The sequence below is a fragment of the Cryptomeria japonica genome, chromosome 11 (genome assembly GCF_030272615.1).
Source record: "Cryptomeria japonica chromosome 11, Sugi_1.0, whole genome shotgun sequence".
In the NCBI taxonomy this organism is placed as follows: Eukaryota; Viridiplantae; Streptophyta; class Pinopsida; order Cupressales; family Cupressaceae; genus Cryptomeria; species Cryptomeria japonica.
The window spans coordinates 446,195,276-446,221,588 of NC_081415.1; the positions used below are offsets into that span (position 1 = coordinate 446,195,276).

The 26,313-nt window shown below is 36.4% G+C and overlaps 1 protein-coding gene across 1 annotated transcript; it reads right to left on the reverse strand.

Moving 5' to 3' along the window:
* Positions 1-919: 919 nt before the first annotated feature.
* LOC131041424 (haloacid dehalogenase-like hydrolase domain-containing protein At2g33255) lies at positions 920-25,065 on the reverse strand. Its single transcript, XM_057974510.2, has 2 exons — positions 24,645-25,065; positions 920-1,632 (listed from the first exon to the last, which is right to left on the reverse strand). The coding sequence occupies exons 1-2, from the start codon at positions 24,922-24,924 to the stop codon at positions 1,520-1,522; spliced, it is 393 nt and encodes a 130-aa protein (XP_057830493.2). The 5' UTR covers positions 24,925-25,065; the 3' UTR covers positions 920-1,519.
* Positions 25,066-26,313: the final 1,248 nt, after the last annotated feature.

The following is a 26,313-nucleotide window of genomic DNA, read 5'->3' on the forward strand; positions in this document are numbered from 1 at the left end:
CTAGTCACATCTATCACAGTCCGAATCAATTCAATAGTAGCAGCCTTGTTCTTGTAAGCAAGAAGCGGGGATCTCAACACTTTAGCCACAATCTTGGATTCTTCCAATACTCCACCGACACATCTAATATTCAATACAAGCTTGTTCACCCTCTGCATAAAGGAGGTAATGTTCTCATCTACACCCATCTTCAGCATTCCATACTTTCCCTTCAAGCTCTGCAACTTAACTTTTAAAATGACTATCACCTTCATAAAAAGTCTCTAACTTCTTACAGATCTCATGAGCAGTTTGCAAATCCATCACATTAGTCATCTTAGAAGTTGTCAAGGCACTCAGCAATGCTTCATTTGCTCTAATATTGAATTCAACTTCCTTAATTTCATCCGGAGAAGTGGGACAATTTTGAGGAACATTATACACATTCTTAGTAATCTTCCAATAGTCTTCACTAATGCATCTCAAATGACATTCCATCCGGTTCTTCCAAAGAGTATAATTTGTTCCATCAAATCTCAAACTATCCTTCTTAAAAGCAAAGGTTGCCATCCTGGATCTCCTCAAGTGGCCAAGCTTCTTCAAGAGGATCTAGCTCTCATACCAATTGTTAGCAAAAATGCAACAAACTAAGAGGGGGGTGAATTAGTTTGCACAAACACTCTACACAATTCAAACTTAAATTCAAATCTGATAATTAGCAGTTAAAACATAGATTAATACCGCATCGATAACACACATAACACCAAGATTTTTGACGTGGAAAACCCGGTTAAGGGAAAAACCACAGTGGGAACCTACACACAATGAGATAATACCCTGTTAGGAGTAAGTGAAATATTACAATGGGGAATGCACATGCATTCAGGCTCACTACTCAAATACAATAGGGGCTACAACCCTAGGGAAGGCTCACTATCTTACAAAAGATTCAGACAACAATTTGGATTACATGAATTGAGAAAATAATATCTCCTAATGCTTGACTATAGTTTCGGTTAAGCACATATACCCAAACTTTGCTCTTATATTTCTACACATTCTTTCACACCTCTTCACTCTTCTCTTCTCCTTCTAAGTGATCAATACAATATTCGCACATGTAGATGCTTCTCTCAAATGAATATTACATGTATATATACAAATTATCAACCTATATTTCAAGGTCAGCTAAACCCACAACATAAATTACAAAATAATAACCTCACATGCTACAACAACACATGCGGACCAAAACAATGTCGCCTTAGACATAGTATGGACCCAAATCAACACCACAATTATAAAACACCTCCAAGAACTATGTCTCAATCATCCACAACACTCTACAACTCCATAAATGTCGCATAACACGAAGAACACCACCGAATCAAGAAAATGATCAATATCGTGCACAATGATCAATGTGGACCAACAACACAAATACAACACGATCTAGGAACATTCACAAGCAATGTGAATTGTACCACAACAATCGCAACAACATGAATTACTAGAATCATCATCATCTCTTTACTGGAGCTCAAGAACACCAACATAATAGATTGTCAACCTGAAAGATTCGCTTGTGGATTTCCAAATCATGAACCACCAGAATTGAGGACACACCTGAACATCCCAAATACTTTGCCAAATCTGCACACAAGAATATTGCAATTTCGGAGCAATGCAGAGCACGAAATAGAATACTGAATAACACGAACAACTAAGAAATAACCATAGTAGTGAACCTCACAACTTGATTAAATCATCATGCAGACCACTGAAACTTATGTTGAATCAACTAGAAATACTTATCTCAAAACCCATAAAACCACATCTACTTAACTGCAACACACTGACCAAACCAACTCATTTAATCTAACTACAACACTAGAACACATAGAAGAATATGTTGATATCAATGGCAAAACATTGTTCCAACAAACATCTCAACAATATCCAACAGATTGCACATGAAATTGTAACACCATGAATGAGAAAGAGAATCCAAAAGGTAAGCTACTAATGTCACATAGTGAGGATCAACATAATAGGTGAATGAAGTACTAAGGCACCACTTGTAAATTTGGATTGAGAAAAAGTATGAGATCCAATTTAATATGAATAAAAGCCCTATCATACAAATCTTGAACAAATTCTTTAAAATCTCTACAATCAGAAATAGAATGATAGTAACTGCAATGAAAGAGGCAAAATATACTACCATCTTCATTTTTACAATTATTGATATATCTAATGAAAGGAAAAGTAATCTTTTTATCATGTTTGAGTCTCCAAAAGATTCTTGTTGTTAGCTTCAACCGCTCATTAGAGATATGTTATATTTATTGTTGGGTAGGAGGATTATGCTTTGGTAAAAGAACTAATAAGGAAGGGGGGGGAAGTCCTACACCTTCTTTAGTGCATTGTGAAGGAGGATCTACATGGACTTTAATTTCTTGTTCCATCTTTCCAAGACCTTGTCCACTATATCCTTGTTCAGTAATCATGTCATAGCCAACCTCCTCATGTGTTTTTACTTGTGAAAGGGAAGGACTTTCATTATAGAGTTCATCGAAATTTGTTGTGTAAGTACACCTTGAAGGTCCAATCGGATTAATAGATGAGGGGGAAAGGATCTTTGTAGGCAGATTCTTATTTCTATCATCATTATTCATTTCCACTTTGTTAGGTTGGGAAGAAGTATTCTCGTCATCTAAAGTGTCATCTTTATTTAATTTACCTTAGGAGATAAATCATGGATAAAATGCATAACATAATATTGTTTAAAAATATGTTGATGATTAAGATAAGCTCTTGGAGAATAAGGAGGATTTAGAGTGATAGATGTCCTAAGATTAACATGCATACCTTGTCCCTCTTGCATCAAATTACCTTTGTGAGAAGAGGATTCATCATTACTTTTTAATGTTGCATCTCCATTGGAGAGATCATTGATAGGAACATTAACTCTTTCCTCATGAATAAAAGATACTTTAGGAGAGGTACAAGTATGAGTCATTTCAATATCATCTCTAGTAATATTAGCAAGGGTATCATTTGAAACATCTACCAAATCTTTTATGAAATCCAAACATTTCCTTGACTTCTTTAAAAATTCCATCATATAACAACATGAAATATATATGAAAGCTTTGAGAAACATGTAGGAAAAATCTTTGAAACCCTTATAATGCAATACATGAAAATGGTATGAATGAATGCAACCCACATGAAGTGAAATAAGCTATTATTTAACACATGATTTTGGTAAGTATAGCTAATAAGAAATGTAATCACATTTGAAATAGAAAACCAATCAAATTTTGTAAATTTCATTATAAGAACCCAAATCTAAAAACACCTAGTCAGAAATATGTCAAATGCTATTCATGTCGGGTTCACCAAAATGCAATGGTTGGTGAAAAGAAGAGGGTTCGCTAGTTTGATTATGTAAACAAGGAAGCAAGCTTATTTCTAACCAAGATACATTAAAGGGGGGTTAAAATCAATTGGTTCAACATCAAAAATCTATGATGAAAAGATTGAACACAAATTAGATTTCACTCTCCCTTTGAGTTGAAATTGAATGATTAAATGTGAGAACTAGGGTTGATGATGTGAAATTGACAATGATCAACATGCACAAACAATTTCAAATTTGATATGCACACATGAAGCATAGATCTAGAAATGGGAAGTAAAGAGGAACCTGTGGTTGAAATCTGGACTTGGAAGTCAAGGACAATGATGCTAGGCGTCCTTGTCCAAAATTGTCAAATGTAGACAAATGAGATATTTTCAGATTCAACATGTCACTTTGAGTATCTCCCTAAAAATTCATCAGAAAAGCGTTGGACGCTAATGCTAGGTGACCTTGACCCAGTGCTTTAACTTTTGCAAAAAATTGGTTTTATGTGCCTTTGTCTGCACTCTTCTCAAATCTATAATTGTTGTCTCCATATTCTTTCACCTACACATACAAGAGAGGAAAAATGTTGTTGTGTTGATAGGGGTTTTCCTAAGTTAAACCCTGAGTTGGAATTAACCCTCAAATGAAATAGATAAACTGAAATAGAAAGATTTGAAGTAAAATACAGAATGTTTTACCTCAAGCTTGTTGTAGTTGATCATGGTGATGATGCAATGCTCTTCAAATGTGATCCATAAGTGTTGATACAATAACATGACAAGATATAACTGAATCAATCATGAAAACTTGCTTGCAAGAATATTGCTACAATTTGTTGCTCCAAAATGCTCATATCTTGAAGGATATAGTATGATGAAATGATCTTAATAATGATCAATGTTGTGGATGAAAAATGAATGCTTGTGATATGGATGATGGATGTGGATGGATGGATGTGAAAATGAATTGAAAGAATGCTCTTATATAGGATTCTCAAGGTATTTCATAAATTAGGTCAACCTCTAGTGACCATATTTAAGGTATCAAGATCGAGGATCGACTGGCAAGAACTAAGCATTGACATATTTAAAAATAGGCTCTTTTGGAGGGACAAGGGCACCTAGCACCCTTGACCACTAGGACAAGGGCACCTACTGCCCCTGTCCACCCAAAAAGGGGTCAATCAAGGATGGCCCTAGTGCACTCAGACTCGGGACAAAGACCTAAATCACTATGTGATCATATAACGATATTTTTTCCATACAAAGACCAAAAATAGGCTTGGATGAGAGCTAGTAGGAAACATACTAAGTTAAGGGCGCAAAAAGGAGTGTAAATTTTTAAAGGGTTATAATTTATGACACTACACTAATGTTTCTCTTTCTAATTCCATTTCTAGGATCTTTTAGTGCTTAAAGAAAAAATCCCAACATCTATACAGGACAAAAGAGAATTTGATTGTATCAAAAGGGGTCGATTTGAGTATTGTAGAACATTATAGACATTAAGAATTGGAATTCCAATTGTATTTCATGTCATAGTCTTAGTAATGTGATGTAACTAGGCAAAGAATGAGGCAGATTGCATTCCACAATTCTTACAATTCACTTTATTTGTCTATGTTAGAGTAAATGAATATCTTAACATTGTACATCATTATAGTGATTATTAGCAATAGTTAAAGTGGTTGATTGTTTGGTGAATTATGCTTCAAAGGGAATGAGAAAATCAAATATTGTTGGTTGGGGGATTTGGATCTAGGTAAATCCCAACATAATGTAAAGCTTACTTAGTATGGCAAGATAGAAGGATTCTAGCTGAGTAAGGAGGGAAATGGCATGTCCTAGTTGGAGCTCTGATTCTAGTAAAAATGTTGTTGAGTGGTTTTGTAAGTGCCCCTTATGGGTCTTATTTTGGTTGTTATGACATCTATTGCTATCTACAAATATCTTTGTTGTGTTTGGATTTAATCTTCTCTTTAAGGAAATCTAATTTTTTTGCTAACTTTTTTTCATTCAAAATAATAATCCTTGTTATTATTGTTAATAACTTTCATATAAAGTTTTGATTGGTCGTTGATTTTGTTTCTTAATTGAAATTCTCATTTATTTATTACATCTTTTGATCCAATGTTGTTTAAGGTAGTTAATCAACTCTTGTCTCAACGAATTGTTTAATTATTAATAATAATAATTTAGTAGTAGTTCATTTGCCAACCAAGCTAGTTTTACACTTTGGAGGGGTCTCCAAGATTAACATGTGTTGACTTCTCTTTTGTAGAGTTTTACCTTCTTGAAGTTAGCATTTATTTTCAATATATATAACACAATCCATAATAGTGTTAACAAAATAATAATCCTTGTTATTATTGTTAATAACCTTCATATAAAGTTTTAATTGGTTGTTTTATTTTGTTTCTTAATTGACATTCTCATGTATTTATTAGATATTTTGATCCCATGTTTAAGGTAGTTAATTAATGCTTGTCTTGGTGAATTTTTTATTTGTTAATAATAATTTAGTAGTAGTGCATTTGTCAACCTTACACTTTCATGGGGTTTCCCAAATTAAATCTAGTCACTTCTCTTTTGTAGAATTTTTTCTTCCCGATTCAAGACATTTATTTTGAATATACATCAATCCATTAGTGTTAATTCTTAATTTCCACAAGTATAGTTTGATGAGATTTTGAGTCATTGACTCTTTACAATATAATAAGGGTACCTTAAATGATGATACAAAGGAACCTAAATCTTTGAGCATTGATCTTAATCAACCTTCCATGAGAAACTTACCTCAAGCATGCAAGGGCTTTGTTGATTAATTGAAGCCCTTGTCTAGCATGGTATATACCTTTCATAAGGCTTATATTTGATTTCTCCTTCCATATAATATCTCTCTAGACTTCTATGTACATGTGCAACCTTCAATTGAAATTCCTCACTTTCACACCTCAAGTGGGAAACATTCAATTTCATCATTTGGACAAGAGATGGTTTCACACTTCTACTCATATGAAAAAGACATTTCTTAGAGAAGTGTTTGGTACTAGATTGGGTAAACAATTGACTAATAGGGATGACTAGAGAAATGGAAGTTTTCCTCTCCAACAAATTTAAAAAATTGTGTGAGCACGCATCTCTAGTGAACTCCCTCTTGCTTTGAAATCTACCGTTGGGGCATGTTGAGGCTAAGAATCCTTGTGTGAGTAGCATTTAATTCTTGTTCATAATAAAATTGATCAAAATAATATGTAAAAGATAAATCCTTCAAAATCAATAGCATAAATAGAATTAATAAAAAAATCCACTTTCAAGCTTCTTAAAATAAATCTCAACATTTTATATAAGATAAATGACAATAATCTTATTTATTTATCTAACACCAAATCCAAAGGTTTTTATGTCTCTCTCTTATTTAATAAATGTCTTTGTTCTTTCTACCATGTTTATAAAAAATGATTCTAAAGTAAGGTCTTGCATTAAGTGTCCTAAGCTTTTCTATTTTGCTATATAACTTACAATGTTTAATACTTTGAAAATAAAAAATTTAGCTTTAATAAAAATCAATTGATTACACATTATTTTGTATTTTAATTTTGTTTAGCTTTAAAAATAATTTCAAAAAACACTAGTTAGGGTAGGGACATTGTCTTATTTTTAGTTAAAATGATATATTCTTTTAAGTGAAAAGATTACATTTGTATTCTTAAAATAAAGAAATGGGATTAAAAAACTATAGTAGAAGTCTCGATTAGTAGGGAAGAAGGCTCAATAATCTTGCGACCTAATTTTGTGATCATATAGTGGCGCTACTATTAGAGCATAAATAGCTTTTCATTGTTTTTCCTACAACTAGTTATTCTTTTTTCTTAAGTTCACTTAGGAGTTCCTATTTTAGTTGTGCACCTAATTTAGCTAGACTTGAGCTTTATTTAGCTCCTCATGCTTGCACTTTAGTTCTCCTAAATTTAGCTATGTGCTTTCATTATGTGCACCTCATTGTACAATTGTAACTCATTATATTTTCTTTTCTTTTGAGTAATATAGCATTCATTTGGGTAGCTCTTGTTTGTGGAAAGTGTTCTTGTTTGTCGTTTGATCTTGCAGGTGCTTGTATTGCAAAATTCAACATGTTATCAGAGCATGGATTCGGCAAGCCCCTTCTCAAGTTTTGAGGTTTCTTTGCTCAAAAGCATTGCACGGTCACATATTTGCTTTTTTTGTGGATTTGGAGGTGAGCAAATTTTGTATCTATTTTGAAGCAAAATGAGCATCTACAATGTCGAAAAACCGTAAGATCAACTGTTGTTTCATCAAAATCTGATGAATTGAAATTTGGGGTCAAATTGGTGGAGGGCATGTTTTTCAAGGCCATTTCTGGAAGTAGCTAAAAAATATGGTTAGTTTGGGACAAACCGAACATCACCATCGCACTCAGAAGGCCCAAAAACCTAAAGATCACCTATCAAAACGTTGAAGTCAGAGTCAAAGAAATTTATTGACTTCTTTCTAGGGTTGACCTTTTGTATGAAAATTCATATGTCGTACAGATTTGTACACGCATGCGCATTAAAAAAAACACGTCTGCGAAAATCATTAATTTCTTTGCTACAAAGTTTTTATTAAAAAAATCATTAATTTGTTCAAGGGTATGTTTATTTTAAAAAGAGGTTTAATAAAAGTCAAAAGTTTTTTGAAATTTGAAACAAGGGGTCAAATCAAGTACAAAGGTACAAATCAGACCTACACAACTGCTGACATCAGCGCTATCGACTAATTTTGGCAGATTTCCTCCAATTTTTTAGTGCGTTGTCTATTTTGAGTGCCTCCTTTACATTTAGTGAAGATCTCTTATTTTTAGCACCAGAAATCTTGGAGAATGTTTTATTTTGGCAAGGGGAGATTTTTTTTATGTAGGAGATATTCTCTCCACATCAATAGTGACACATTAGCAATTGACCACCACCTTTGACCAATTTGACCTTCCAAGCCATAAAAAGCAAACTTCTGTTTTTTTATCAAAACTTGGTCATACGAGCTTTGTTTTTTGACTTCTGCATATTGTCGGAAAGTTGATTCCAATGTCGATCTAGACATGGTAGTAGTTTCGCTAGATTCTACTCTAGTTGTTTTCTATAGGGCTCGAAAGTCATACTTATTTCTCATGCTTCTAGGGCCATAATTTGGGCAAACAGACTCCATTTTTTGACTTTTGCTCATCATCAGATATCTCTTGGAGTCACCTGTTCATATCTACAAGTATCTTTTTCATATTTTTCTCAAGTTCTCAAAGGAAGTGATTTATTAATTCCAGGCTTTATCTTCATTTAAGTTGAACTAGGGTTTATGGTTTCTTTTTGTGGAGGGGTTAATTTGTCTTTTTCAGATCCTCTTCACACCTCAACCCTATGGCAGACTCTATTGATTGTCTTATTCCCCATAACTATCACACTTGGAAGGATCAAATGACTAAGTTTCTTATATCCAAGGGTTTGTGGTCTAGTTTGGATGAGACCCAACCTACCTTAGATCGTTCATTTGAGGTTTTTTTGCACAAAAACATGATGGAGGAGGCTATTGGATTGAATGTCATGCATATTTCATATAGTCTCCTCTTTCACCTTGAATTGTGCATTACTCTGTGAGACATGTAGACTAAGTTCAACAATCTTTTGTGGTAAGTTAATGAGTTGTCGATAACACAACTAAAGATGGAGTTGACAACTTTAATGCCTAATTCATTTCCCACTATTGAGGACTTTCTAAAGAAGTTCAAATCTCTCAAATCTTTGCTGAAAGGTTCTGGTAAGGAGAAATCTGACAGAGAGTGTATCTACTTGATCTTCCCTAAGCTTTGAGGACCTTTTTAGGTCTTCGCTTCTACATTTTGTGCCTCCATGGATGCTTTGGGTACAACCTTCACTTTACCCTCTTTTGAGGCCTTTTGTGAGTGGTTAACACGGGAGCAAGCTTTGTTGACTCAACATGATTCACTTTCAGACTGCTCCTCCTAGGCCTTGGTTGCTCAACCCTTTAAGGGCAAACAAAAGAAGAAGAAATCAAAGCCTAAGAGACAGTCTTCATCAGGTAGTGAGCATAATGTCCCCTAATGGGACCCTCTTATGTTGTGACCTTGAATCACAATTTTAGTGCATAATGATTACAATAAAAGCGACACTATTGTCAACCAAGCTTGGTCTAGACCTTGCACAATAGATTAGTCTGTTGAACACAGAGTACCACTGAGAGGGGGGTGAATCAATGGTTCCTAAACTTTTTGACTTTTAAAGCAACTTCACAATACTGATTAATATCTCAAGCACCAAACTATCAAACTGGTAAGGCAAAAAAGAAACTAAAAAGAACAATCACACAAATACAACTCACAACACCAGATATACGAAGAAAACCCAATATGGGAAAAACCTCGGTGAGAAATGTTGTTGGAGACTACTGCTCCAATCCAGCCTCACAAGTCAAACACTGGATTACAAGGATTTAGGGCACCAACCCAAGGAGCACCAACCCCTGCACCAAGCTCCAACTTGGTGATGTATATATTGAAATACAATTTAGATACAGTTAACGCTTCTTATTGCAAATGAATTCTGCAACTCTTGATCAATTATCTTACTATCGGTTGATAGTCTTTTCTTCTCCACTAGATCTCACACTACCAGTTGTGAGATCACTCTCTCTTATTCTTGGCCTCTCTTATCTCTCTCTCTCTCTCTCACTCACAGTCTCACAACATACTATGTCACGCTTGGATGTTGTCTTGCTCTAACACACCTCACCAGTTTGCTTAACTGTTGCACCTGCTACAGTTATACCGGTACTCAATCATTGTCGGTTAAACCCTCTCACTAATCTGCTTGCTCACTCACTCTGTAACTTTCTTAGAATAAATTCTAAGGCCAAAATGATCCTTCTCTGCACTTGAGCTCTCTTTTCTCTTTTTCTTCTCTACAAGCATCAACCTTCTCTGTTTCGAGCTCATGTATTTATATTCATGGTTTCCCGCCAAGAATGCATTCAAACACTATCGTGTTACGTTTTCCTTTTCCAACTCAATCTAAATCCCCTCAGATATGATCTTTATGACAACGTTCAATCACCAACTGAACTTCGCATTTCAATGTGCGTTTTCTAAATCTGGAGTTCTGCACCATGCTTTTCTGCTTTCCTTTGTCACTCGGCATTAATGGATTTGTTGTTTCCTTCACCTAACAGTTACGAAGATCAAATCTTCTTGCAAGATCGGTGCGATTGCTTTTCCAGCTTGCCTTCCTCGAGCCGCAATCTCCTGGCATCCTTTGTGACTTGTGGGCTCCTCATTAAAGTCGACCTACATGTAGATTTGTTTCATTGATGCACACTCCACCGACCTGTGCATTACCTCCACCTGGCATCCAGCTGTCATGCTTGTCGACATCCTCCTTTGCTTGGATTCCTATGCTGGTTTAACATACTTTGTCGACCCAGGTCAGTATATCATATGGATGTGAAGAGTGCCTTCCTGCATTGTGATCTTCATGAGGCGATCTATATGGAGCAACCACATGGTTTTGTGTAGGACTCTTCACTTGTTTGCGGGCTTTGACATTTGTTGTATGGTCTCAAATAGGCCTCTAGGGCTTAGTATGAGAAGATGGATATATTCCAACTATCTAATGGTTTCACACGTTGTCATTCTAATCCCACAATTGCATTCCAACTTTAGGAGGGAGATCTTTTGATATTGGTCCTATATGTGGATGACTTAATTCTTATAGGCAACTCTTCTTCCATGATTTAGAGTGTTCAAAGAGCATTGGTGGAGCAATTTGACATGACAGATCTTGTTCTTCTACATTACTTTCTTGGTTTTCAGGTTACTCAATTTTCATATGGGATTTCCATTTGTTAGCAGAAGTATGCTCTTGATATGCTTCAAATATTTGGCATGCTTGATTGTGAGCCTTCCCTGACACCATTTCAGTCAAGGATTGTGTTGTCTTCCAGTTGTTCTACTCCTTCAATTGATCCTGCATTGTACAAGTAGTTGATTGGTAGTCTTTTGTACCTAACACACACTCATCCTAATATTTACTTTATTGTTGGTCTTGTCTCTTAGTTCTCTCAAAATCCACATGAGAGTCACTAGAAGGCTTCCAAACGTATCTTGAGGTACATCCAAGGACCATTACACTTTGGCATTCATTATACATCAGGAGACTCTAGGATTGTTAGCTTCATTGACTTGGATTGGGTTGGTGACGTTAATGATCAAAAGTCTATTTTTGGCTTTGGTTTTGGTCTTGGTTTCGGCTCCATTGCATGGTCTTGCAAGAAGCAATCTGCTATTGAATTATCATCTACTGAGCCTGAGTATCAAGTAGCAATACTTGCTAACCAAGAGGTTTTATGACTTTGTCAGTTGTTGACAAAGTTTGGTTTTCCTCTTGATGGTCTCACTATTCTTTGGTGTGACAATTAAAGTGTCATTCACATTTCTGACAACCTAGTGAAGCATCAATTGAATAAACACATTGAGATTTACATGTGCTTCATTCAATAGTTGATTTAGGATGGTCTTCTCTACTTGGGTTACATACATATAGAGGAGCAGATTGCAGACATCTTCACTAAACCCTTGGTGTCCCCGTGTTATCTTCAGTTGCGATCAATTCTTGGGGTGAAGGAAGTTGTCATGGGGGGGGTATATTTGAGGCCTTCCATCATTTTCTAGTAGTTCATGTTTTTCTCATGCATTGCATCTCTCATTATCTAAGGCCTTCCTTCCTTCTCTAGCAGTTCATGTTTTTCTCATGCATTGCATCTCTTGCTTTTGGAGAGTGATTTTTCTACTTTTCCCCACTTGGAGAGACTTCATTGGTTTGTGCATGGGTACCTAATCAGGCCTTTTGTTATCGGGATCCATTTCTGCATTCATGCATTTAGAGTTTTTCTACTCACCCTAAGTTTCACTTAACGGGGGGGTTTAGAGAATATTTAGCTATTAGTTGCATTTTTTACAACTAGTTATGCTCTTTGCTTAAGCTCACTTACGAGTGCTTATTTTAGTTGTGCACCTAGTTTAGTTTTTATGCATTTAGTTTAGCTAGAATTGAGCTTTATTTAGCTCCTCATGTTTACATTTTAGTTCTTCTAAATTTAGTTTCATGCTTTCTTTATGAGCACATCATTATATAATTGAAATTGATTATGTACTTTGTTTGTGAGTAATATAGCGTTCATTTGTGCAACTCTTTTTCGTGAAAGGTGTTCTTATTTGTTGGTGTAAATAAATATTCATTATGGATATTATTACACTTTACTTAAGTTAACTTAGGATATTGCATCTCTTCGTAGTTTGGATTTGAGACACTTAGGGAAGTGTGCACATAGGGATATAGCTTGTAGCAGAAATTCCACCTTTTGTGGTCTTATTTTGCTATTACACTCCACATTCGGTGGGTCATCTACCTCTTGTGGAATATTATATTATTTCTCCTACCTACCCCTAGTATTTCATACCTACCCTTGTTTTTCATTGAGCCACATGTCATGATTGTGTTCTCGTACATCCATATGGCCTTGCCTATATAAGCAGACCCATATTCATTGTCTTGGTTAATCCAGTTGATCATTTGTATATTGATGAGAATACAGTTTGTTCTTGTCATTCTTTTGTCTCTCTTTTATAATTTTCATTGTGCCCTTGATCTTGGAAAAATCTCACATGGTATCAGAGCCATTGGGGCTTCATTGATTGGTTTTTGGAGACATCTTGTAAGGCTTCTATTTTCAGATCTAAGGGACGGTATTTTTTGGAGGCATCTTAGAGCGTTTTCGACCTCACCATTGCGTCCGAGAGGCCGTTTCCATAAAAATCGAGTATAAACTCGACCTATTTTGGTGAAAATCGAATTTTGGGTGTTGGAGGAATTTTTTGCCCAATTCGGGCGGTACGGTACGGAATTTTCGAATCTAAATTTAAAAAAAATAAAAATTTGCGGGTCCGTACCTTCTGTCTAGTCAACAGTGCACAGTCAACCGCTCAGTCAGCGCCCAGTGAACATTTTTTGAAAAAAAATTAGACCCCTCTTCGTTGAGCAGTTTAGATTTTTGGGTCAACTTTGGAGGCTCATAACTTGCTGAATTTTGCTCCTTTTTGGGTGCAATTTTTTTTTTATTTGAGCTAATTTTTTGTGCTCTTCGCAGCGGTGTGGTTATTTTCTGATTTTGGTGCACAGGTTTTTCAGAATTTTCGGATTCTCTCAGCTGTACCTGTCCAATCCTCAATTTTGCAACTTCAAAGGCTTTGTGTTTGAGCTCATCCGACCTCCTTTTCAGGTGCCGTTTTTTTTTAAAGTGCATATTTTTTGTCTACTTTCATAATTTATGATCAGATTTCAGAGATTTTGAGTGGAAATTGTACTTTCCAATATTGGTCTCATTTGGCCTATTTGGTACTTGTAAATTGCTTGGATCTTAGTTTAGATCTCTTGCATTATTAGTTTGAGTCTCTTTTGACCTTATTGAGGCAGTTGTAAAGTTGAAATCAAAAGTCCACTTTGGCATTTTTTGCAAGTGGCCCATTGTACACGCACTAAGTATAAAGTGTCAAATCATCACTTTTGGGTGGGTTCTTTGATTGAGTGAATTTAGGGGGTGTCTTGTGTGATTGTGCCTCTCTTTACTTGTGCTCTTTCATTTTTGTTGCAATGAGTCCTCATAAATTTCCACCTTTAACTCCACATAATTATGCATCATGGAAAATTAAAGTATGGAGCAGATTAATGGAAAAAGGTCTCACGCATTACATAGATGGAACAATAGTAGCACCACCTGATCCTAAGGTTGATCCTAATGCTCAGTTAGCATGGCTCACTAAGAATTGCATGGCTCTTGGAACTTTGCGTAAGTATGTATCAGATGACCTCATTTTTCACATTGAGAAGTGTACTACAATCAAAGAGGCTTGGGATATGTTTCAGAAATTGTATGGTCAAGTTGATGAAATCAGAGGTTACAAGATTGACAATGAGCTCACCAACTTGGATCCTAGGAGTTTTGATACAATCCAAGATTATGTCACCAAAGCAAATGAGCTAAGAGCAAAGCTTAAGGATTGTGGAATTGACAAAAAGGATGCTCAGTTGATATTCAACTTGTTGGACAAACTTACACCATAATATGCAACATTTGTGTCTAGCTTCCAAACTCATTGTTTGACAGTGGGGAGTTCCTACATCATGCCTTCATTTGATGCTTTCACAAAAATGTTGATATTGGAACAATCTAAGTTGTTGAACATGGGGCTTCTCGAGTCTTCAAAGTCCAAGGCTTTGGTGGCTAATCAAGGGAGTCAAGGGAGTCAAAGCAAAGATTCCAACAAGAAGAAGAAGCAATCTAAGTCAAAACCACAACAGGAAAAAGGGCAATCATCCTCTCCATCACAAGGCGATTTTTCATCCTCTTTCAAAAAGGGGACTCCACCTAAGAAGAATAAACCAACTTGTGCATATTGCAAGAAGTATGGTCATGATGAGCATCGATGCCACATCAAGAAAGTTGATGAGTTGACAAATCTTCTTAAGAAAAACAACATCAACTTGCCATCCGCCTACACAAATAAGGATTCATCTCCTTCCTCTTCCTCATAGTCTAAGGGAAAAGGGCAAGCATTTGTGGCTACAACAGGTTCTTCACAACAGTGGATACTTGGCTCGGGCGCCGCTTATCACATGGGTTCTACAAAGGAGCAGTTTTCTTCATTGGAGCCATCTAAGGTACCTCACATTTACATAGGTGATGATACACAACTAGAGGTTGAAGGGAAAGGTTCAGTTGACATGGATGATGGAACATTTGAGAATGTTCTTTATGTTCCTAACTTGTCTACCAACCTTCTCTCTATCTACCAAATCACTCACTATGGGAATGGGAAAAAGGTTGAGTTTACACCTGATTCGGTTGTGGTAAAGGAACTTGATGATGATGCCTTGGTAGCAGTGGGACAAGTCAATGACAACTCAAGGCTTTATTCATTCTCCCACTTTGTGCCAAGTTCTCCTTCTAGGGCCTTGCTTACTCATTCAAATTCAGAAGGTAAGCTATGGCATGAGCGGTTTGGTCACCTCAACTACTGCTATCTTCAGCAACTCAGCACTAAAGACATGGTCACGGGTCTACCTTGAATCAATTTTTCAGAGAGGGTGTATGTTCAGGTTGTTCCATGGGCAAGCATCTTGAGGAGAAGTTTGATAAGGGGAAATCTTGGAGAGCTTTGGAAGTTCTTCAACTTGTTCCTAGCGATGTAGCAGGTCCATTTCCAGCACCTTCATTTAGCAAGGCCCGCTATGTCCTCACCTTCATTGATGACTACTCCCGCTTCACTTGGGTCTACTTTCTCATTCATAAGGGTGAAGTATTTGACAGATTTCAGGACTTCAAGACTCATGTGGAGAAGCAATCCGGGAAAGGGGTCAAGATTCTTCGTACAGATAATGGAAGGGAATATGTGAACAAGAGACTTGAGGATTTTTGTACATTTGAGGGGATTGATCTTCAGCATTCTATTGCATACACTCCATAGCAGAACGGAGTTGCAGAGCGCAAGAATAGAACTCTCAAAGAAATGGCTAGTTGTATGATACATGCACGTTCTCTTGATCCCACCTTTTGTGCAGAGGCTATCAGTTGTGCCACACACATCCAGAATCAGGTTCCTCACAAAGTTTTGCAAGGTATTACTCCTTTTGAGGCTTGGGCTGGTAGGAAACCGATTGTGAGACATTTCAGAGTCTTTGGGTGTCCAGCATGAGCTCGCATACCTCCACAGAAACGCAAGGCATTGGAACCTCAGAGTAGGCCTTGCATTTTTGTTGGATATCCTGAGGGTGTTAAGGCATATAGATTGATGGATCCTGAGACACATGAGGTGTTCATTGAGAGGAGTGTTCACTTTGAGGAAAGCTCTCCTAGCTTAGCCTCTCTACCTCCTCCACCTTCCTCCATTGTGGATAGTGATGCTAGTGATTCAAATGATGAGACTCCTACAACTCCGACTCGCAGGGTTACACCTCCGCAGGGTCCACTTGCAGTTGACGAGCCTCGTTCTCCACCTCCACCTAGACCTCGTTGGGCTTGACAGACACTTGAGTCCGCGGGTTCTCTTGTTGGGGATCCTTCAGATATGCGGAGGACTTGATCACAACATCAAGATCTTCCACATGCATTCATTGCTACCGCTTCCGATCCACAGACATTTCGGGAAGCATCAGGGGTTCCTGAGTGGGACCAAGCTATGGAGGAAGAGTATAGTTCCTTGATGAGGAACAACACGTGGGATTTAGTCCATCTCCCTAAGGGGAGAAAGATGGTTCGATGTAAGTGGATCTACCGGACCAAGTTTACAGTGGATGGTAGTGTGGATAAGTATAAGGCTCGGCTTGTTGCGAAAGGTTTCTCTCAGGTTCCAGGTGTTGACTATATTGAGACCTTTGCGCCTGTAGCCAAGATGAACTTCATTCGCTTGACACTTGCTATTGTTGCAACTCATGGTTGGGCTATACATCAGATGGATGTGAAGAGTGCTTTTCTTCATGGGGATCTTGATGAGGAGATTTATATGGAGCAACCACAGGGTTTCATCCAGGATACTTCCTTGGTTTGCAAACTAAGGAAATCTCTCTATGGCCTCAAGCAGGCCCCCAGGGCTTGGTACGCCAAGATGGATTCCTTTCTTCTCTCAGCAGGGTTCACCAGGTGTCATTCTGATCCAAATGTCTACATTTTAAGACAGGATGACTCTCACTTGATACGTGTGCTCTATGTTGATGATTTGATCATTACAGGGAGCACCGCATCCATCATTAGCAGGGTCAAATCTATGACTGACTTGGGTCTTTTGCACTACTTTCTCGGGATAGAGATTTCACAATCACCTTCCGGGATTACACTACCGCAGCCCAAGTATGCTCTTGATCTACTTGCACGCTTTCATATCATTGATTGTAAGCCTGCGTCGACTCCCTTTCTTTCAGGAGTCAAGCTTGAGGCTCAGTGTTCTTCCCCACCAGTTGATGCCACATTGTATCGTCAGCTTGTGGGTAGTCTCATCTACTTGACTCATACACACCCTGATATTTCATTTGTGGTTGGCATGGTTTCCCGCTTCATGCAGGAACCACATGAGCTTCATTGGAAAGCCACCAAACGCATCCTTCATTACATCCAGGGTACACATCACTATGGGATTCACTATGCCGAAAGCACAGGACTTCGCTTTGTTGGTTACACAGACTCTGATTGGGCTAGCGATCTTGATGATCGTAAGTCTACTTCAGGTTATAGTTTTCACCTTGGTTCAGGCCCCATTTGTTGGCAAAGCAAGAAGCAGCATGCTATTGCTCTCTCTTCGACTAAGGCTGACTATCGAGCAGCTCTTAACGCAGCGACTGAGACCATTTGGCTTCAGCAGATTCTCACAGAGTTTGGGTTCACCACTCCACGGCCAACAGTTCTACATTGTGATAATCAGAGTGTTATTCCCATCTCGAAGAACGCGGTCCAGCACCAGCGGACCAAACACATCGAGATCCATATGCACTATATCTGAGAGTTGATTCAGGAGCAGGTCATTGACTTGCAGTATTGTCCTGCAGCGGAGTAGGTTGCAGACATATTCACCAAACCTTTCACCGAGAGTAAGTTCCAACAGTTGTGAGCTCTCTTAGGGGTGCGGGATGTCTCATTAGGGGGGGTCAGCTGACTTCTCCTTCCTCTCTTATGGGGGGGACTTTTTCCTCTTTGAAGTTTTGTACTTCTTCTTTGAGAGTCTTTTGTACATTCATCTCTCTTTTGGGGGGGAGTTTTTTCCAACTGGCTTTTCTCCCTTTCTCCGTTTGTGAGAGATTGCATTGCATAGTTTTGCTTGCATTTGCATATTGTATATGGGTACCTATCATGGCCTAGTAGTCGGGACCCATCTTGCATTGTTGACTTAAGGGGGGGTGTTGGTGTAAATAAATATTCATTATGGATATTATTACACTTTTCTTAAGTTAACTTAGGATAACACATCTCTTCGTAGTTTGGATTTGAGACACTTAGAGAAGTGTGCACATAGGGATATAGCTTGTAGGAGAAATTCCACCTTTTGAGGTCTTACTTTGCTATTACACTCCACATTCGCTGGGTCATCCACCTCTTGTGGAATATTATATTATTTCTCCTACCTACCCCTAGTATTTCTTACCTACCCTTGTTTTTCATTGAGCCACATGTCGTGATTGTGTGCTCATACATCCATGTGGCCTTACCTATATAAGCAGGCCCATATTCATTGTATTGGTTAATCCAATTGATCATTTGTATATTGATGAGTATACAGTTTGTTCTTGTCATTCTTTTGTCTCTCTTTTATATTTTTCATTGTGCCCTTGATCTTGGCAAAATCTCACATTATTTGCCATTCGATCTTGCAAGTGTTTGTGTTGCAAAATTTAATAGCTACATTGAATTTTGTATCTCTATTCATTTTATAATGTAATATGGACTCTTATCTATCTATAACTAAGGTTTGGAGGTGTGACTCACCATAAAATTGCCACAATGGCATATTTAGTAATAAGTGTCCTTAAATTATTTTTTTTAAGATTTGACCAAAAACTTATCATGGAATCCCTAGGAGTTAAACAAAAAAACCATTTATTGTTAGAACAACATTAAAGCTATCCTAGATTCTCAGAACACTGTTCTCCCTAGAACGTACCTTGGCCTTCCTCTAATTGTCAAAGATGTGACGCCGACTTTTTGGAATTCAATTTTGGAAATATTGCAAAAGAATCTAGCGGGGTGGAAGGGAAAAATCCTTAGTAGTGCAAGGAAACTCCAATTACATGCAACCTCACTTCAAGGTATCCCTACTTATTTTCTTTCTCTATTCAAGATTATTGGTTCTATGGCTAACAAACTTGAAAGAATATAGAGGAGAATTCTTTGGACAGATATGGAGGATAAAAAGAGAATGACCCTTGTGAATTGGGAATGGTCTGCAAACCTAAGAGACGGGGAGGGTTAGGAATAAAAAAACTAACTATTATAAAGAAAGCCCTTCTAACTAACATGGGGTAGAAACTAGCACTAAACAATTCTAATTGGTGCAAAAATAATGTTGTGCTAAGTATCTCAATTTTGCAAATTTCTACAAAATCCTCTCTACTCATGGATTCCCAAGTGGATCAAAAATCTATAATAATATTCTTAAGTGCAAGAACCTCATCCAATTTGGATTGAAATGACAAGTTGGAAATGGGTGTTTAATCTAGTTTTATGAGGATGTTTGGATTGGGGACATGCCTTTCACTTATAATTAGAATTTTAGAAGCCTTTATGATCATGTTAGGAGGTTTTTTGGTACTTTGGCTATTGATTATATATCCCCTTCTAAATGTTAGAAGGATCTTTCTCAATGTTGTCAGAACCAACCTAATCTGACTTAGAAGGCTATTGAGTTGCAAATGATGTTATTTCCAAGGGAGGACAATTTCATCAAGAGAAAGGAGCTAAAGTGAGATTTTTCAGTTAGATCGACTTACAATCTGTTGATGACTAATGGAAACTCCTCAAGGTGGTGAGGAAGATGTAGAATTCGCAATTAATTCCCAAAATAAACTTCTTTTGGTGGAGGAATATGCACAATAAAATCCTAACTCAAGATAACTCGATTAAGAGGGGATTCCAATTACCTAATAGGTGTATTCTCTACAAGTAAGATAAAGAGTCTATCCCTCATATTCTTCTCCATTGCAAATTTTATCATGAGTTATGACAAAAAATGTTGATGAAACTTGATATACAATGGGCCAGTAATAGTACTATCTGACAATTTGTCACTGAATGGAGGGGACCTACTCATAACCCTTTGATCGGACAACTTTGGAGGTAGATCCCACCTCTTGGGATGGAGCTTGTGGAAAGAAAGGAACAACAAAAATTTCACAGGGGAGGAAAACTTGGTTGAGGAAGTCTTTAGAATCCTCTCTCTCTCTCTCTCTCTCTCTCTCTCTCTCTCTCTCTCTCTCTCTCTCTCTCTATATATATATATATATATATATATATATATCTATGTGTGTGTGTGTGTGTGTGTGTGTGTGTGTGTTAAAGCTTTAGCTATAAAAGGGGACTCAAAGTTGATAATTGAAGCTATTAATGGCCTAACCAAAACCAATTGGTCTATTGAAGGAATTATTGGGATATTAGGAAACTCCTCGAGTTGGACTTGTTTGTCATTGACCATTCATGTAGGGAGGGTAATATGATTGTTGACGCAATGGCAACTCTAGGTATTGAAATTGAAGGTATTTGATGCTAGAGAAATATTGGTTGTATTCCAACGCATGTAAGAACTCTCCTAGAGGGAGAGATCAAAGTTAATCATAACTGGAATGAGGATTAAAAATCCATGGATATGGATTAGCATGTTCTACATATTATTGTTGTTGAATAGGTATAATATTAATAACGGTAGAGGTGAGAAAAATGTATTGTTGTGAGGAATTTGAAACGATTGAGAAGGTGAAAATGAATTGGGGGAGGGCACACCTACATGGAGGGGTCCCCGTGTAGCAAGTTGAGGTGACACACTTGGGAAAGCAGGGACCATGTGAATACTTCGAAAAGGGCCCTAATGATGAGATGGCATCATGATGGGATGAAAAGTGAAAATTTTTGAAGCATTTTTAATTGGGGAAAGCCTACAAAATATTTGGCAATCTAGACCATAATTATTACTTGTAAAGGAAGGTGTTGTCTGCACAAGTGGGCTTTTATGAGACAGACGAGGAGTAAGAAGGATGGAGCTGGCACACATATTAATAATTACAACCTTTTTATCTAGTTATCTACGCCGACTTTCCTTTTCAATGCGATTTGTGGTAATTCAAAAAAAAAATGTGGTGCTTTATGTTACTATTGCTGAGATTGACAGAATGGGTGGGGACAAGGTTTGAATCGAGCCAAGGAAACATGAAGAATTTAAAAATGATGTCATGGTCTAGCGTATTTTCTATGAAGGTGGTGTGTCGCAATTTATTGAAAGCATCAATGTTTATGACAAGGGCCTCTTCATGTAGTTCACAATTTCGTGGGTGGATATAAGGGTTTCAATAAGCAGAATCTCATTTAAAGCGAAGTAGCATATTTTCTATGAAGGTGGTGTGTCGCAATTCATTGAAAGCATCAATGTCTATGACAAGGGCCTCTTCACGTAGTTCGCAATTTTGTGGGTGGATATAAGGGTTTCAGTGGGAAGAATCTCATTTAAAGCGAACAAAGAGGTTATTGCGTAGGTGATGGGGTTGCCGACCATAGGCCAAAAATGGAAGAAAACAAGTTGTATTTCTAATAATGACAACCTCAACTAGTTCTTTAGGGGGAATGAAAGTCTTGTCAAGCTACATGATGGCTTTGATAAAGAGAAATTACTATTCTCATGGAACTAGATATGCCTCATGATAATGAAGTACTTCACCCTGGAGGGTAGGTTTAAAGTGTTTTATTTTTACCATTTTTCCTTCCTTAACCATTTTAGGAATCAAAGTCTTATTTCCTTTCCTTTTTTCCTTCTCAATTCTTTGGAATGTTCTGTGAAAAAAGTGGTTGGGAATGCTAAAAGCCAAGGGAAAAAAACCTATTCCGCTCAACCAAGATCTTATTTTCTGCCTTTACCATTTTCACTTTTTTTTGTGCCCCCGAGACAAATTATTATGCAAGAAGTCCCACACCCTGCTATCCTACCCCTGACTAGCACTATTAGTATCCCTAGCCCTAGCATGAAAATGTGCATCCAATTCTCGGGTGCCACCAAAATTGCTTCCCAACCTAGGTCTCCTAAATCCCCCACTATGACTGAAAATGAACTGAGGGACCCTATACGTAAAGCCCTGCTCCCTAGCAAAGTAACAGAAAAGGGAAAAACCTACCCCCTATTAAAAAGCCCAAATTGACCATCAGAGAGGTCAATGAGGAGGACGAGGAAGCAGGGGAAGATTTTAGTAAAAATGAAAATACCCCTAGGAGGTCATATAGGTTGGCCACCTGCTCTTCTGAGAAAGGAAAACTGGAGAACCTAGTGGGTTATGATACTGAGGATGAGATGGAGTTGGGTAGTGATGATGAGAAGGAAAGATAAAGTGAGGAAACTGGCAAAGGGGAGGAAAAGGAGGAGATGGAAACCTCTGAGAATGATGACAACTCCACCCATATTTTGGAGAGTCCAATTGATCTCACCAATGATACGATGTCAAATGAAGTGGAGATAAACAAACCCAAGACATAAGGGACCTATAAAACCTAGCAGGATGGGACCAATCCTGATTGCAAAACTAATGTTAATGAGTTGTAGAAGGTCAAAGCCAAGGTCTTCGAACTTGAAAGGAAACTTGGGAGTGTCTCTTGGTTTAGCATGACGGTTATGCACAATTTTGTCACCTGTTTGTGCCTGATGCAAAAAAAGTACTCCACTAGGTTGGTTTCAAATTCAAAAATGGTTGCTAGGGATAATTTTACTTTAGTTTTTGTTATTAATGTTGTTTTTTGCCACAAATGGCCCTATGTTAAAACTTTTACTAGTATAGATAGTGCTTATGTTTATGGCCATAGGTGACCTTTTGCTAAAACTTTAAGTAGTTTAGATAGCTTATTGGACAAGGGTTCCAAATGTATAATTTTCTTTTTGAGTGATGCTAATGGTTAGTTTTTTATGTTAGTTGGTTGTTAATGTGCTATTAATGTGTTGCTACCGCTTTTACTGTTAACTTTACACCCTTTGGGTTGTTGTTTATAGGGACAACAGCCTTGCTTTGTTACTTATTAATAACAAAAACATCATATTATAGTTTAAGTTATAACTTAAATGCAATTTAAATGATCTCAATACTTTTAGAAACCATAAATCTTGTTATCTCTAATTTTTATATCCAACACAAATGACCCAATAGTTAACACAAACTATAATTTATTGTTATAAAAATAATACATTATATTTAAAATACAACTTCTGTTCAACTTTAAATTATCATAAAACCTTTTGACAACTTTTCACATTTCATGATAAAATCCAAAATATTTATTATACTCACCTTTAACCATTTGTTATAGGAGAAACATATAATATGAAGTACTCCAATGCATATATACATTGCCACCCCAATAGTTGTATACATAAATATAGTATTTGTCCACATAGAAATAATACTTGTTTGGACGAGCACCTTATTTTATACATGACACACTTTTATTGGATAGTATAATATTGTATATAAAATAAAAAACTATTTGCCAGATGTATTAAAAAAAACATGCATTTATATTTTTTTATATGAAATTCATAAATTCTCGTGTGTTCATGTAAGGACGCATTTTGATAAACATTTAATCATTTACAAATTGCAAGACAAAATCTTATAACCACAAGTTTTATCCCCACAATAAGACCCTACCTAACTATCAGTCCCTCTACCCTAGAAAATATTTCCTAAAACTACTCCAATCTGTACCATTTATTTTGCTTACAAAAATTTCACCATGTGTTGAAAGAAATTTCAACAATATGAAGAAATTGAGTTTGAACAATGTCTATTCAATGCCGTAGTTATACATTTGTTCCTATTTATTCATAACTGAAATTTGAAATCATATTACACTCTAAATTTCAATTAACACAATCAAATGTGCATTCGCAATGTCAAAGTATATCTTAAGTCAAATTTGGATTCAGGTGAAAGCAACATGAATAAAAATGTTCTATTGTATTTAGGAAGATTAGGAGAGAGGATCTATTAGTTGATCACCCTAATTTTGTACCTCTCAAGATCTCATATAAAAAATTTAAATCACTCTCAATTTTTTACAATAGCTAACTTGGCAAGTCCAGTGCTTATATGTAAGGTTTCAAGACTATATCATCAAATATGATGCCACATCAATATGTTTTTTAATTAATCCTAAAAGATCCCAAAAAAAATTATACCGATAATTATACCTTAATTCATGTTTTATTGGAGCGCACATATGACATCACATGATTTGTTACTTTTTAGATTTAAAAAATACATTCCATTCAATTATGAATACTCACCATCAACATTAACAATTTTAAAATCATAACTATCAATATTCTACTAAAAAAAATTAAATAATATGAAAAATAAAACTGCTAAATCGATTTAACCTAAATGCAGTGTGAAATAGAAAAATACCTGGCATTATCTGGAGTCGATCGTGGGCTTGGCGCTCATAGTCTGTGATGATCTCATATGCTTTGTTCTGCTTTTCAGGGCTCCAATCTTGTATTTCCTGAAGAATATCAATGCTCGAAACTCTTCCGGACTTAATATCAGGATGATCGTCTCCTAAAACAGCGCGATACATTTGAGGGAAATCGATTGCTGGAAGAGTTAGGGTTCCGTCCATGTCGAACACTATCCCTCTCACTTTTCTCTTTCTATTGCAGAAGACGAGCCGCCTCAACCAAAACATTGGAGCACTAAATTTCAAAAGCTCTCGCTCACCTGTGAAACAGAGCAAAGGTTAAAGCTTTTCCTTGCCTTTGCCGATTTACAGGGCTTCAATTTGATGGCTGTGAGGTCAAATTTAAGCTTTTAACCTGTAAAAAAGCAATTCATTTTGATGGCCGTATGACCGTTTTGAAGCTTTTTTATTTTAAAATATAATTTTATTTGTATTTTTAAATATAAAATGTACATTGTTTATTTAAAGATATTAGGTTTTCACAGTTCATGTTGGCGAATTTGATGGAGTGCGTGCCTTTTTTATATTAATCTTTTGAATGACTATGATCTAATAGTTTTCTCTTCTCTAGCTCACTGTCATGATGATGGATCATAGAGTACGATAGAAAAAGGATACACCACTCAAATTCATAAGCTTTCAAATTTATGTATGTTATTTATGATTAAAATGTTTACTTTCAAATTATAAAGTATAATTAAAATGTTTGATGATAGCATGATGATATTTAGTTTTTTAATGGTAAAATACAATAAAAAATTTTTGGAGCATGTTCCATTGGGAAAATTTGGGTCAAGGGTAAAAAGAATTGTAAAGAGGAGATATGTATCTATTCTTCCACATTTATTATTCTTAAACTATTTAAACTATGAACCATCTCAATATGTGAAGGATAATATTGAACATATGATAATTATTAAAAAGTCATTTGATTTATGGGGTTGTTTTAAAGAAAAACTATTTGATTTGTGGGGTTTGTGTGTATAAAAGTTGATACACATGATTATTTAAAGATATATTAAGTGAAGTCACTTGGTAGTTGATGAGTTGGTTGTTATCATTGGCATGGATGTGCTTGAGGTATAGTTGGCTTAGTGAATGATGTTGAAGAGATAGATGTAAAGAGGTGATATGTATCTATTCTTCCACATTTCTGTAACTCTTAACTATGAACCATCTTGATATGGGAAGGGTAATATTGAGCGAATGATTATTATAAAAAAATTATTTGATTGATAGGGTTATTTTAAAGAAATTCTATTTGATCTATGAGCTTTGTGTGTATAGAAGTTGATACTCTTTTTAAGGTTATATTAAGTTAAGTTGTTAGATAGTTGATGAGTTGGATTTTCTCATTGGCATGGATGTGATTGAGGTATGGTTGACTTCACGAATGTTGTTGACAACATAGATGTAAAGAGGATGTATGTATCTATTCTTCTCCATTGCTTGCTCTTAACTATGAACCAACTCAACATGTGAAAGGGTAATATTGAGCATATAATTATTATGAAAATGCTATTTGATTGATGCGGTTGTTTTAAAGAAAAAATATTTGATTTGTGAGGTTTGTATGTATAGAAGTTGTAATGAGGAAATGTGTATCTATTCTTCCAC